General features: G+C 39.7%; 1 protein-coding gene across 1 annotated transcript; it reads left to right on the top strand.

Annotated features, from left to right (window-relative positions):
- The first annotated feature begins 4,552 nt into the window (after window positions 1–4,552).
- On the top strand, window positions 4,553–7,307 carry srxn1 (sulfiredoxin 1 homolog). The gene is made up of 2 exons (XM_079468100.1): window positions 4,553–4,786; window positions 5,167–7,307. Exons 1-2 carry the CDS (start codon window positions 4,643–4,645, stop codon window positions 5,374–5,376), a joined length of 354 nt encoding a protein of 117 aa, XP_079324226.1. The 5' UTR covers window positions 4,553–4,642; the 3' UTR covers window positions 5,377–7,307.
- The last annotated feature ends 5,649 nt before the right edge of the window (window positions 7,308–12,956 follow it).

Here is a 12,956-nt window from a genome sequence, read left to right as displayed (position 1 = left end):
AACCCTGATAACAGGTTCATATGTCCTCATGGATATGTCCTCATGGATCATATAATACAAGAGACATAGGAAGATGGAAAGAGAATCACAATGTTTTAGTTCTTTATAACAAATTGCATAAAATGTCATGTGATTGTAACCCTATAGAATTAACACAGTATGTGTGGTGTGGAAATGGTTTGTACTTGCTGTGGGCATGTGTTTAAAATATTCCTGTCTCATGGCTATACAAGTTCAAGTTACTGATTATATAAAGAGATAAAGAGACAAAAGCTAGCTCTCAGTCACTTTCCGATATGTTTCCCTGTACTTGCAACATCAATATGGGTTTAGATTCCAGAGAATGAATTTGCTGATACAATGTATAGCCTGAATGTGCTGAAGGTGTGATTACCATCCAAACTTGTGTACTTTTTAAAAAGAAACTGGTATGGTTATATGGCTACACCTATGAAATAAAGTTATTTGGGAATAATACTGCAATGTTATAATTACTGTAATACATATTGGAACCAAGTGCTTACTTTTTTCAATATATGAAAAGGGCCTATGATTTATCATATAAAATATTAACAATGTAGCCTAATATTCTAAACATATAATAAACTAGCCTATGTGTTTATATTGTACAGAACTTTAACTTGTAGTTCATTTTAATAAATGCTCAAGGCTGTTTTGGAACTAATTATATTAATGCTTGATATATGCATGTCAGTATTTAATTAGTATTGTTCTTTGCTTTTAAAACGTCATTCTATGCTTTATAATGACGTTTGCATGACATCTGTTGGTAGTTATATTTCACTGCAGTCAGATCTCAGCTCACACCTCGCTGTTCTTTGAAGCAAAAACAGCAAAACCGGCAAAATATTCAACCTTAAAATCTGTCTTTTTTCTTGAATTGTTGTTTTTGTTGCACAAGCTATTTTACGAAGGAAGACACTGATTAGCAGAGGTTTACTAGATGTGATGTGCTCATGGTGGAGTTAGGACAATATGACATCTTAGATTCTGCTAACAAATTATATATTGTATTAATTCAACTTAAATACGGCTTTAAAGTTTACAGCTATATAAAGGTGTATAACTCGAGTGGACAGTTTGTCTTGACACAGCACAGAATAAATTAACATCTCCGTAGCAGTGCCTTATTATCCAGACTTTCTCTTCACTGGGTGTCTGTGTGTGCCAGCCTGACTGCTCTTGATGTTTTCTGCCGTTTATGTGCAACCCATCTGCCCGTTACAGCCTGCTGGCACTGGCAGTAGGTCCAAACCTCTCCCTTCTGCTCCTGTCAGAAGAATCAGCTCACAGCATTTAGAGATCCGAATGTTCATGTCTGACTCTGCCACTCCCGCTGCCCTCTCCCATAACCACACTTTCACCCACAGCCCTCGCATCACAGGAAGGGGTGGAGGCACCGCTCTACTCATCCCCAAAGACTGGAAATTCAATCAGCTAACACCCTTGTGTGACAACAGCTCCTTCGAGTTTCATGCTGTTACTATCACCCACCCTGTTAAAAGTCATTTTGTAGTTATATATCGTCTCCCAGGTCAGCTTGGACATTTCTTGGAGGAGCTGGATGTGCTTCTTTCATCCTTCCCTGAGGATGGTACTCCCCTGGTGGTACTAGGTGACTTCAACATCCACATTGGAAAGCCACAGGCTGCTGACTTCGTCAACCTGACCGCATCATTTCTCCTCGAGCAGGTTTCCACATCAGCAACCCACAAGTCTGGAAACCATCTAGATCTGATCTTCACAAGGTACTGCTCCACTCATCACTCTCAGGTCACCCCGCTGCACACGTCTGATCACTTCTTTGTAACCCTCGACCTCGACCTCACTGCTGCGGATATCGCAGATGTCTTACCGATGGTCAACTTCCGGCGGAACCTGCGGTCTCTCCCTCCCTCCTGTTTTTCCTCTGCTGTCTTCTCTGCACTCCCCCCCTCTGATGAGCGCTCTCTTTTGAATACACACAATGCCACAGACACTCTGTGTTCCACGCTTTCATCCTGATTGGACAACCTATGTCCTCTTGCATCTGGACCAGCCTGTGCATCCCCGTCGGCTCCCTGGTTATCGGATGTACTGCGTGAGCATCGCGCCAGCCTCCGGTCAGCTGAGAGAAAATGGCGCAAGTCAATAGACCCTGCAGACCTCTCTCTCTGACAAATCTCTTCTCTCTTCTTTCTCTGTAGATGTCACCTCTGCAAAAACAGATTACTACCACTCGAGGATCTGCAACTCTCCGGACTCTCAAACGCTCTTCAAAACCTTCTCTGCTCTCCTCTGTCCAACTGCTCCCGCACCTTCATCGGAGTTAACAGCTGCTGATTTTGCATCGTTCTTCGTAAAGAAAACTACTGCCATCAGCAGCAAGTTCTCTACGCCACCACCTGTCGAACCCGCCCACATCCCTGACACGTGTGTGCTCCCCACCTTTTCTCCTCTGTCTGAAGCTAATGTCTCCAAGGTCATTGGCTCCAACCACCCTACCACCTGCCCACTGGATCCCATCCCCACCCATCTCCTCCAGGCCATCTCTCCAACGGTTGTGCCTGCTCTGACCCACATCATCAACTCTTCGCTCACCACTGGGACTTTTCCCACAGCGTTCAAAGAGGCCCGCATCACACTGCTTCTAAAGAAACCCACCCTGGACCCTACACTGCTAGAAAACTACAGGTCTGTCTCCCTTCTTCCCTTCATCGCCAAAGCCCTGGAGCGAGTTGTGTTCAATCAGCTCTCCTCCTTTCTCATGCAAAACAACCATCAGTCTGGGTTCAAGACCGGTCATTCCACAGAGACTGCACTTCTCTCAGTCATCGAAGCCCTGAGACTGGCAAAAGCATCATCCATGTCATCTGTGCTCATCCTACTGGATCTGTCTGCTGCCTTTGACACTGTCAATCATCACATCCTCCTGGCTTCTCTCAGTGCTATGGGTGTCTCTGGAATGGCGTTGCAATGGTTTGAGTCCTACCTGTGGGGTAGATCATTCAGAGTATCCTGGAGAGATGAGGTCTCCGCGTCCCAAAGCTCAACACGGGGGTGCCACAGGGCTCAGTGCTTGGACCGCTACTCTTCTGCATTTACATGACATCCCTCGGTTCGGTCATTCAGAAGCATGGATTCTCCTTTCACTGCTATGCCGACGACACTCAACTCTACTTGTCATTTCAACCGGACGATCCGACGGGCGCTGCTCGCATCGCGGCATGCCTGAGTGACATCTCGCTTTGGATGAAGGATCATCACCTGCAGCTAAACCTTGCAAAAACGGAACTGCTTGTGATCCCAGCCAACCCAAAGATTCACCACAACCTTGCCATTCAACTAGGCTCATCAACGATTACACCGTCAAGCACAGCCAGAAACCTGGGAGTGGTAATTGATGATCGGCTTAACCTCACAAGTCATGTTGCCAGCACCACCCGGTCCTGTAGATTCATCCTCTACAACATTAGGAAAATTAGACCTTTCCTATCGGAGCACTTTACGCAAGTCCTAGTCCAGGCTCTTGTCCTGTCCAAACTTTGAAATATTGCAATGCGCTTCTGGCAGGACTTCCTGCTTGCACAATCAAACCTCTCCAGATGATCCAGAATGCGGCGGCAAGAGTGGTTTTCAATGAACTGAAGAGAGCGCATGTAACTCCGCTCTTCAACAGGTTACACTGGCTCCCTGTTGCCGCCCTCATAAAGTTCAAAGCTATGCTCCTGGCCTACAAGACCAACACCGGATCTGCACCATCGTATCTCCACTCGCTAATGCAGATCTATGTTCCTGCCAGATCACTGCGGTCTGCAAAGGAACAACGACTAGTGGTACCATCCCAAAAAGGAAAAAAGTCACTCTCCCGTACCTTCTCTGGATCTGTTCCACATTGGTGGAATGATCTACCAGCTGCTACAAGATCAGCAGACTCGGTTGCCATCTTTAAAAAACGCCTAAAAAGGCATCTCTCCCGTCAACACGTCGCTGATTGTTTTTTCCTAATTCTCTTCCCTTTCCTTCTTTATAATAAAAGAAATTAAAAAAAATAAAAATAAAAAAAATTCACTATTCTTAGCTTTTTATACCGTGCTAGGCTTTAATGGACTAGTTTTATGCTTTTATGTATTTTGTGGCCTATGCTGTTATAATTGCTTCCAATGTTTCCTCATCTGTAAGTCGCTTTGGATAAAAGCGTCTGCTAAATGACTAAATGTAAATGTAAATGTAAATGTCATGTTACTTACCATTAACAGTTGAGTAAAGTGCATGAGTTTAGCATAAAACAACGCTAACTTACATACAGAAAAACATTACAGGGGTAGTCTCTAGCATTTAGTTTAAGCTAAAAGAGTGGGTATTAAAATGAATTCATAATTAATAATGCTTTTTTAAGATTTAACAATTATTTGGGTGTATGATTTTATTTAATAACACTTCATTGTAATGCGTCAACTGCTTTGATTGGTCTGTAAAGCAAGCGGAAGAGAGAAGGCGGGATTTGCTCCCGCATGCGCAGAAACAACACTTCCTCGTTCTTAAACTTTAACCAGTGACACTGCTTCAAACTCTGAGCTGTGTTTTCCGAACGTGCAGTGCCACTTCAACTTTGAACCCGTCCTGGATATACACCCGTAAAATGGGCAGTTTAATGATAGAAAACCGATCTATCCATTCTGACAACATTCCGGACGTTCATCTCATCCCAATGGATGTGATCACACGACCCATTCCGCCTGTGTTAGACGAGCCGAAGGTCCAAAGTCTCATGACGAGCATACAGGTACATAAACAATCCAACTAACTAATATACTTTGTCCTACCTGAAAAAAAACCCCAAATAGGAACCATCACAGAAGTTGTGATTTTATGATTATAATGGGAATTAGTTTTAATAGAAGCTATAAGGGTCTGATGTGTTGGTTGGAAGTTATCTGGCAGATGGAAATCAGTAAAACGCCATTAAATGTGGATTTTACAGTACATAAAGAAAATTGGCAAGGGTTGAATAATAAACAGCTGATGGGTTATAATTAACTTTGTGTAATGTAAACCAATATAAATTATATTGAGTTTTTCTGCAGAGGTGACAGAAAAATGTATGTGTATATTTGGCCATTACATATTTTCTCCTAAATAGACTGTTATGATGTTTTTTTCCAGGGAGGATCAGGAATGTCAGTTGTGCCTCCTATAGATGTACTGTGGATCACCGGAGAAAAGGGTGGAAATTATTATTACTCTTTTGGAGGGTGCCATCGGTTCGCTGCCTATCAGAGGTTAGAGATTACATCCATACCAGCCAAGATTATCAAATCAAACATCTCAGACCTGCGCACCTACCTGGGAGCATCAACGCCAAATCTACAGTGACTTTTATAATAGTTTTTTTAAATGTATTGTATATATATATTTATGTATTGTATGTAACTTTTTAACAAAAAAATGAATACTTTGTAAATGATTTATTTAGGGCTTATAGTAATGTAAAAAATGTGTACATCCCTTTGTCGAAAGGAAACATGGAGAGTAGAGCAAAGTCACAGATTCTCAAATACATAGGCCTACATATTTTTGACCGATTTGCACCAAATGGATATGTCAAGTCTGTTGATCCCCAAAATTTGCTTCTGAGAAGACAATCTGATGTTTAATTCCAGATAGGTTACTGTCTATGAGTCACCATGACTAAACAGATCTCCATTAGCTCTAAACTCTCCGTCTCACCACTAGATGGCAGCGTTATAACACCATTAGATAGATTTGTGACCATGCCTAGGCTGTGAAAAGTATTTTTGTGTGGAGGACCGTAGTTCATATATCATTGTTTAAATCAAACTTTGATGTGCCTAATCTTATTATGACATTTTCTTCCAACATTGTGGCCCACATAACATATTGTCAAACTGTTCTTAACAAATCTTTGATGTTTCCCTTACTTAAAGCAACACTTGGGAGTTTTCGGCCTTAAAACAATCTCTCTATAATTATTTTAGTGGTAGGACAACTCTTAACGAATTTGACTGCCTTTGCTATACAAGCAGACGGCTGAAATCACACTTGTAACTTTGGTTAGCGGGTAGGTACACAACCCCACCCATCACCTGCATAACGGCACATGTTACTTTTTAATGGTAGCCTGGGTGAAGTTAGCCAACAGCTAACAATATGACGAAACAATCTAGTTCAACGCAAGTCTTCAAACCATCACCATGGCAGAGCCAGCAAAAAGAAAGAAAAAGAGAGAGTGATTGGACACGAGCACGAACACGAATCAATATCTGACGGACTTGCACTCGGTGGGGCGAGCTGCAAGAGGGTTGGAAACGGATGGAGACCTACTGTAGCCTTCTACATTTTTTCTTACTGTCCTGTCCTGAGCTCAGGTTGTTTATTGGAGCACTAGCATTACTGGTTCACAATTTATAACCGTAAGGTACACAGATTATGTAATGTTGCAGGATCTCAACTCTCAATAGCTTGTATAGCATGGTCATGCCTCCTCACAGATTTAGTGTTATGCTTGTAAACGATGACTTCCAAACCACAATAAATGTTTTATGGTCAAATGTTGCTGATACCATAGTTCATGCACGTAGACCAATGTATCAGTATCTAGTTACCATGCTAGGCACTATTCCCATAGCGAGTTGAGTGTAAATTAGTGATTGCACCTATAACACTAAGCACAATGCCTGGTTGCGAGTGTGTTTCAGAAAATATAACTAGAGAAAAAAAAATGTGTTGGTTACTAAACACATACATGTCCATGTGTTGAGGTTTTGGGTGACTGCAAATGTACTATGTTAGCAACCACATGGGGAATCATAAACAAAAGTTCTCTAGCGTTGCTTTAAAACACCTTAGCTAACTCTCCAGATAATTGATAGTTTTTTGCTATGTCATGGGATGCATATACTTGTAAACAATAAATAAACTCATAACTGGGTATATTTATGCACCCGAATGCATTAAAGGGACAGTTCACCCAAAAATTCTGACATAATTTACTAACCCTCAGGTATCTCATTTGGTGTTCAACAGAGCAAAAACAATTCCTAGTACTATGGTGGTAAATGATGTCTCAGAAATGAAAATTGCTAACATTATTTCAGATATCTTTATTCATGTTCAACAAAACAAAGTAATTTGTACAGGTTTGTATTTGAAACCCAGAGGATGAGTAAATGATTTTTAGGTGAACTATCCCTTTAGAGTTATTAGGTCCCATGCAGATTATATTCTTATTTTTTTAGGTCAGATTTGTAAACTACTTTATTTTTTATTCTTCAAATAAAAAAAATGTATTTAAAAATTAATGGGTTGGAATATTGAATGAATTTGTTTCCAGACCTCTGATGGTTTTTAAATTTCAGTTCAAAACAGCTGTCTCATTTCAACTTCTTATGCCAAACCACAGTTTGAGCATCCACAAGATGACCACAGGCGTGTGCTGACCACTGCACTTATATAGTGTGCGTTCTGGACCGGAAGTCTTGAAAATGGGTCACAAGAGATTTTACAGTAGACGTTGTCTGGCACAGTCAGTTTCATAAAAGAATTTTGCTCCTCATGCTGTGTCCTTTTGTTTTGAAACACATCTTTACTTTTAAAACTACAATTAAACACAATCTGTCTACAGAAACAATAGAATTAAACGATTGGTGCACCTGTTGATCATCAGAATTTATTGTAATTTTGTGCTGTGTTTTTTCAAACATTACAAGTTTTTTTTAAAACTACATTTGATTTGTATATGCCATTGAAGGGGCATGAGAATGGTTGAATCTTTTCTGAAGCTTATCCATTAGGGCAGGACACGTTTGGGGTCATGGTTCATGAGAACTGGCCGGCGATGTTCTCTTCAGCATACTAGAGCGATGAAAGGAATGAATAGTGTTTTATTGCATTGCTATTTATAGATTTAAACTGAAGGTCAGATATTAAGAGTGGAACTGCTGTATTGCATCTTGACTTGCGAGTAGTAGATGGAAAGTTTTATTAGTCATTTCTGCTCTAATATCTTAGCTGTGGTCCACAGGATCAGAAGACGGCCATCTCAGATTTTATTTTCTAACGGCATTTCTTTGAATTTTGACCCCTGACCTCGGCCTGATATCCATAACCATAGGCTTGTCAGACGAGATGACCATGTCAACAACGAAGACCTCTGAAACCCAGAGTGCAGGTGACTCACTACAAAGTAATGCTGAGTAATAAACTGCAAGAATAATCAGCATGTTTTATTTTTGGGTTTGTCAATGCAAGAGCATCATGATTGTCACATTTTTTATTTTCAACTAAGGCCAAACCCTTGCATTTTGCAAAGGATCCAATCCATCATATCGTTAGAAAAATACTCCAAAATCTGAAGTGGAAGTGACAGATAATCATGCCCCCAAATCATGCTTCTCATATTGCATCAATGCAGGGTTTATGTAACACTGAGCGACAAGGTCTTAAACTGTGCCCTGTGAGACCCTGTCAGAGTCTTTGTAGTGAGACCGTTTAACAGGATACAAACAGCTGCTGATTACAGGAATCATGTCTTTACGACCGTGTCCTTTGATCACTGAGGAAGGTACAGGCCAGCGATTGGCGATTTCTACCTTGTAGATCACCGCTGGAAGATAACAGACTCTCTCCATTGGCGATATACGAGTCCCTGGGGTGCCGGCCCTGATCTTGGCCTCCCTTTGGGGCACCTCAGGAAGTGAAGACGGGGCCCTGGGTCTCGGCGGAACAAACCTGCATGACTGTAAATTTCTGGCAGAAGAATGGTCGCGTGTGAGAAGACTTCCTGTGGCTTCCTCATGACCTGGAAAAAATGTCTCCTTAGAAATCTCCTGACACGCACGACCTTGATTGAGGAGATGGAATATAGAGAGACGGTTACACACCCAGTTCAGGAAGAGTTGGGTACACCTGCTGTTTTTTGGGGAAATAAAGAAAGCTGTGATGTTGTCTCCTACATCTCGAAGATGTGTTCTAAGTAGACCGAGATTTACTTAGACCATAAGAGAAGACAAGGTACAAGGTACTGTTTTTTCCGCTAATTTTCATTTGCAGATTAAAGGAATAGTTCACCTTCAAAATGAAAAGTATTTCATCATTTATTCACCCTGCTGTCATTTAATACATGTGACATATGACTGTTTTTCTTCTACCGAACACTAAAGGAAATATTTTAAAGAAAGTTGCCAACCAAACAACATTTGTCCCAATTGCATTGAATGGACACAAGACCACTGAGGCGTTTTTCTAAATTTCTTTATTTGTGTTTTACAAAAGAAAGAGTAATTTGTAGGTTTTGAACAAAATGAGGGGGGGGGGGAATTATGATAGTATTTTTGGTAAACTATCCCTTAACTGAACTAACCAAGAACTGATAATTTTGTTATTCAAACATATGACTTTTATTTGTCTAAAAGTTTCCCTTTAAGAATGTGTTTGAAAATGAATGTGACGGACTGCTGTGTGAGTGATTGATTATCTTGGCCTCACAGGCACCTGTCATTGTCCGCTGACTGATGTTATTACAATACTCTGCATTTGACAGGTGTGACAATGATCTCTCACTCAAATCCACTCTGGGAATCAATAGGGCACAGGACGCCAACTTTGACCTGGAAGAAGAACTCCCATTCTTTTCATATTGAGCATTTGATCCAGAATGTGTGATCATAAAGATTGAAATGTTTTGTATATGTTAATGCAATGCAATGCTGATACAATTTAATGCTGTTGTTGATGATGATGTCATGATTATACTGGCTGAACCAGAGATTAGGTATAACATACAGCCCTCTCCAACAGTGACATTGGTATTTATTCAATTGCATAATTGGACTTGGAGAGTAAATTGAAACTCAGCATTTACGTGAAAATGTCAACCTTACCACGAGACAATAAAGTTTTTTACAAACAGTTCTTACTACTGTAACAGCACAGATATTTATATTTGGTGGTTCAAATACCCATGTGAGATCTTTATGTAAAGCATTTTTTTTCATTGCATGATTTTTCATAGAAATAATGTTTATTTCCCTCTTCTAAAATAGAAAATTTGTTCACAGACATTTTTTATGTTTAGACTATCAACAAGTGTTTAGAAATATAAACCGACGGTTCAATATATTCGTAACAAATTCATTACCTGAGCATTTTTATGTCACGTCCATAACGCAAAATGTCACATCCATAACATTGGAATTGCACATTGGCAAAAAGCTGCACAGACATGTGCAAACTGGTTACTAAAAAAATTGAGTCAAAGCCAAGAAAGTGACTAGAAAAAATTACTACAAGGGAGGGTCAACAGATATTTATAACAGATACAATTTTAGTCAGTGTATCCTTTAATTTCTTATTTATTTGCTTTTATAAAATTGTTAATAGTACATTTTGTACTTTTAACCTCATATTTTGATGATTTAATCTAGCTTGAGAAGTATTGTGCAAATATGCCTTTTGACCACTGATTTAATTTTGTCTCAACCCTTTTGTTTCTTTTTTTTGGTGTTAAAAAATCTAGTACTTCCTTCTGAACTCAACTTTCTGAACCAAATACTGTAAAACATCCTCAAAATTTACTGTGAAAAACTGGCAGCTGTGGTTGCCAGAAATCAACCGTAAAAAAATAAGGTGAACATTTTCTTTGGTTCAGGGTACACGAAGAAGTGAACTGTGAAATTGGTTAGCTGGGTGGCAGAAATCTACTGTAAAAAAAAATGGCAGAAAAATGTATCAGTTTACGGCACATTTAAGAGTGAACCTATACATTATCTCCATAGATTGAAATCTTGTGGTAATTGAATGTATAGTCTATGCGCAAATGTTATGTCAGGTATTGTTACATGCTATCATTTACAAAGTAATGCCACACCATATCTAAATCTGTTTCAGATAAACATGGATTAAATTTTCTAGAACAAACTGGAAACAGCATTTTCACAATATAATAATGAAATAGATTTTTTCACCATTTTCATTTGTGAGCTCATAATGTTCACATTTAACATTGACTTGTTTATCTCTTTGTTTGAGGTGTCATGTAAGTGTTTGTGTGTGAGTGTGTGTGTGTGTGTCTGCACGTTGGTCTTGTTTTGTATGTCAAAGTCAAAGAATTATGGAGCAATAGGACATGAATAGACTTCCGTTTCCTGTACAGCTTTTGGCAGGATCCTACCATTGACCCTTACCTGCAGGGGTCAGTCAACTTTTCCCTGAATAGCGTGTGATTTCACACTGTGGCTCCGTATGCTGGACTAATCCCCTGCTGTCAGTACAGTCTGGGAGGAGGTACACATCATTACAAAGTAATGACATATACTTAGTCACATACAAACTACGAAACTATTTTGTTATGCTTGTGAGTTATATATGAATAACGGACCTTTCGTCCCCTCCGGATGGACAGACAAACGGTCTCCTTACAAATACTGTGAAAAATTAGCTATCCTGAAAACACAAATTTTTCTTCCTCTTTTCCCCAAACCCCATCATCCCATGTGGCCACAATATGAGTTATCGGAACAAATGCACAAAAGGACCGAGGTCAAACAGTTGATGAGCTGTATCATAAAATCAAGCTATGATCAATTTTATTATAATATCTGTTTGGCCTTATACTCTCTACATCGTGAAAGCTAAATATTCACTTATGTGCAGAAGGTGAGCAAACGTGTGTGCCAGCAGTTCATGAGAATAATTCAGTAAAGCGTGTGTTGTGTTAGGTGGAGGGGAGGTTCTTATAGTGTTCTTATAACCAACCCCCTTTTGCCAAAACACACACACACACCTGTTCCACTCACTCAAAAATATAAACCCTAAAGTCAGACAGTCTCTCCTTCTAAACAGGACTGTCAACTTATCTCTGACATGATGTTATCGGCCCTGGTAACTTGTGTATTCAGCTGCATTTTTACCTCTGTGACCCCATCAAACACACCTGGGAACCCTAAGTCTGTCTGTGATAAATAACTAAAGAATTATTCTGCATATGAATCTTAACTATTTATGAGCATGTTTAAAAGCTGTTTCCCCTTCTCGTAAAAAAATTCAGCGCAAACATTTTTGCTCTAATTGATGATGATTTCGAGTAGATTCGGTATAAATTCAGGGTTGCTTATTAGATATGTATTCTATAATCCAGTTTATTTAGAATCAGGTTTGTTTTGACTGGTTTTATGATCATTGCTGATTAGCGTCGCTGTTTCTTCATAGATTACTGCCCCCCCGGCTTGTAAAAATGCAATGCAGGTGTTAAAAAAACGTTGTAGATGGTGGGAGGGGTGGTTGTTGGTGCAGCTGAAAGGACAGATAATGGGTTTAAGTGACACTACGGCATGTTTGTGAAAGCTGCTCCAAGTGACATATTACGGGGCTCTGCAAGCACAGAGAAAATAAATGAGATGGTCTGGAAGCCATTTGCCACTGTTTCACTCTCTTTTTCTTAGATCACCCTAAACATCTGCCTTGTGTTTATTTACCCAACACCCGCTTCTGGCTATAAACAAACCATCTCTGCATGAGATCAGCCCCTGCAGAAGCTCATAGCCTCAAGCAGCCTACTGCCCGAAGGCGACAAGCCACTAAACAGTTGAGAGATCAGCAAACATGTTTGCACTGTTTAGCACAGACAAGTAATGCACACAAGTAATAAAAGTATTTTCTATTGAGAAAGTCTATTGAGAGTTTTTTGCTTCTCAATTTTGCTTCTTTAATTTCTCTTTATTTATATTTTGATGACATTTATTATTATTCTCTTAATTTACTCATTTTTGTAATGCTTTTGAACAGTTTGTTACATAATATTCTATGGTGTAGTGATGGAGAAAATTATGATTTCAGCTGTTGTTGAACTGTTTTTACTCTTTTTTTATCTGGTTAAAAATGTACTCAACATAGAAATGTCCACACTATAGATTATTTCTACACACAAACTGTCTATA

The sequence above is a fragment of the Barbatula barbatula genome (genome assembly GCF_947034865.1).
Source record: "Barbatula barbatula genome assembly, chromosome: 11".
NCBI classification, from domain to species: domain Eukaryota; kingdom Metazoa; phylum Chordata; class Actinopteri; order Cypriniformes; family Nemacheilidae; genus Barbatula; species Barbatula barbatula.
This window is presented reverse-complemented; position numbering and strand designations above follow the sequence as displayed.

What these genes read in the sequence shown, in the direction of transcription:
- srxn1 (XM_079468100.1), top strand. Translation starts at nt 4,643, where the DNA reads ATGGGCAGTTTAATGATAGAAAACCGATCTATCCATTCTGACAACATT. An exon ending in GTCTCATGACGAGCATACAG is followed by an intron (nt 4,787 to 5,166) that starts GTACATAAACAA and finishes GTTTTTTTCCAG; the next exon opens with GGAGGATCAGGAATGTCAGT.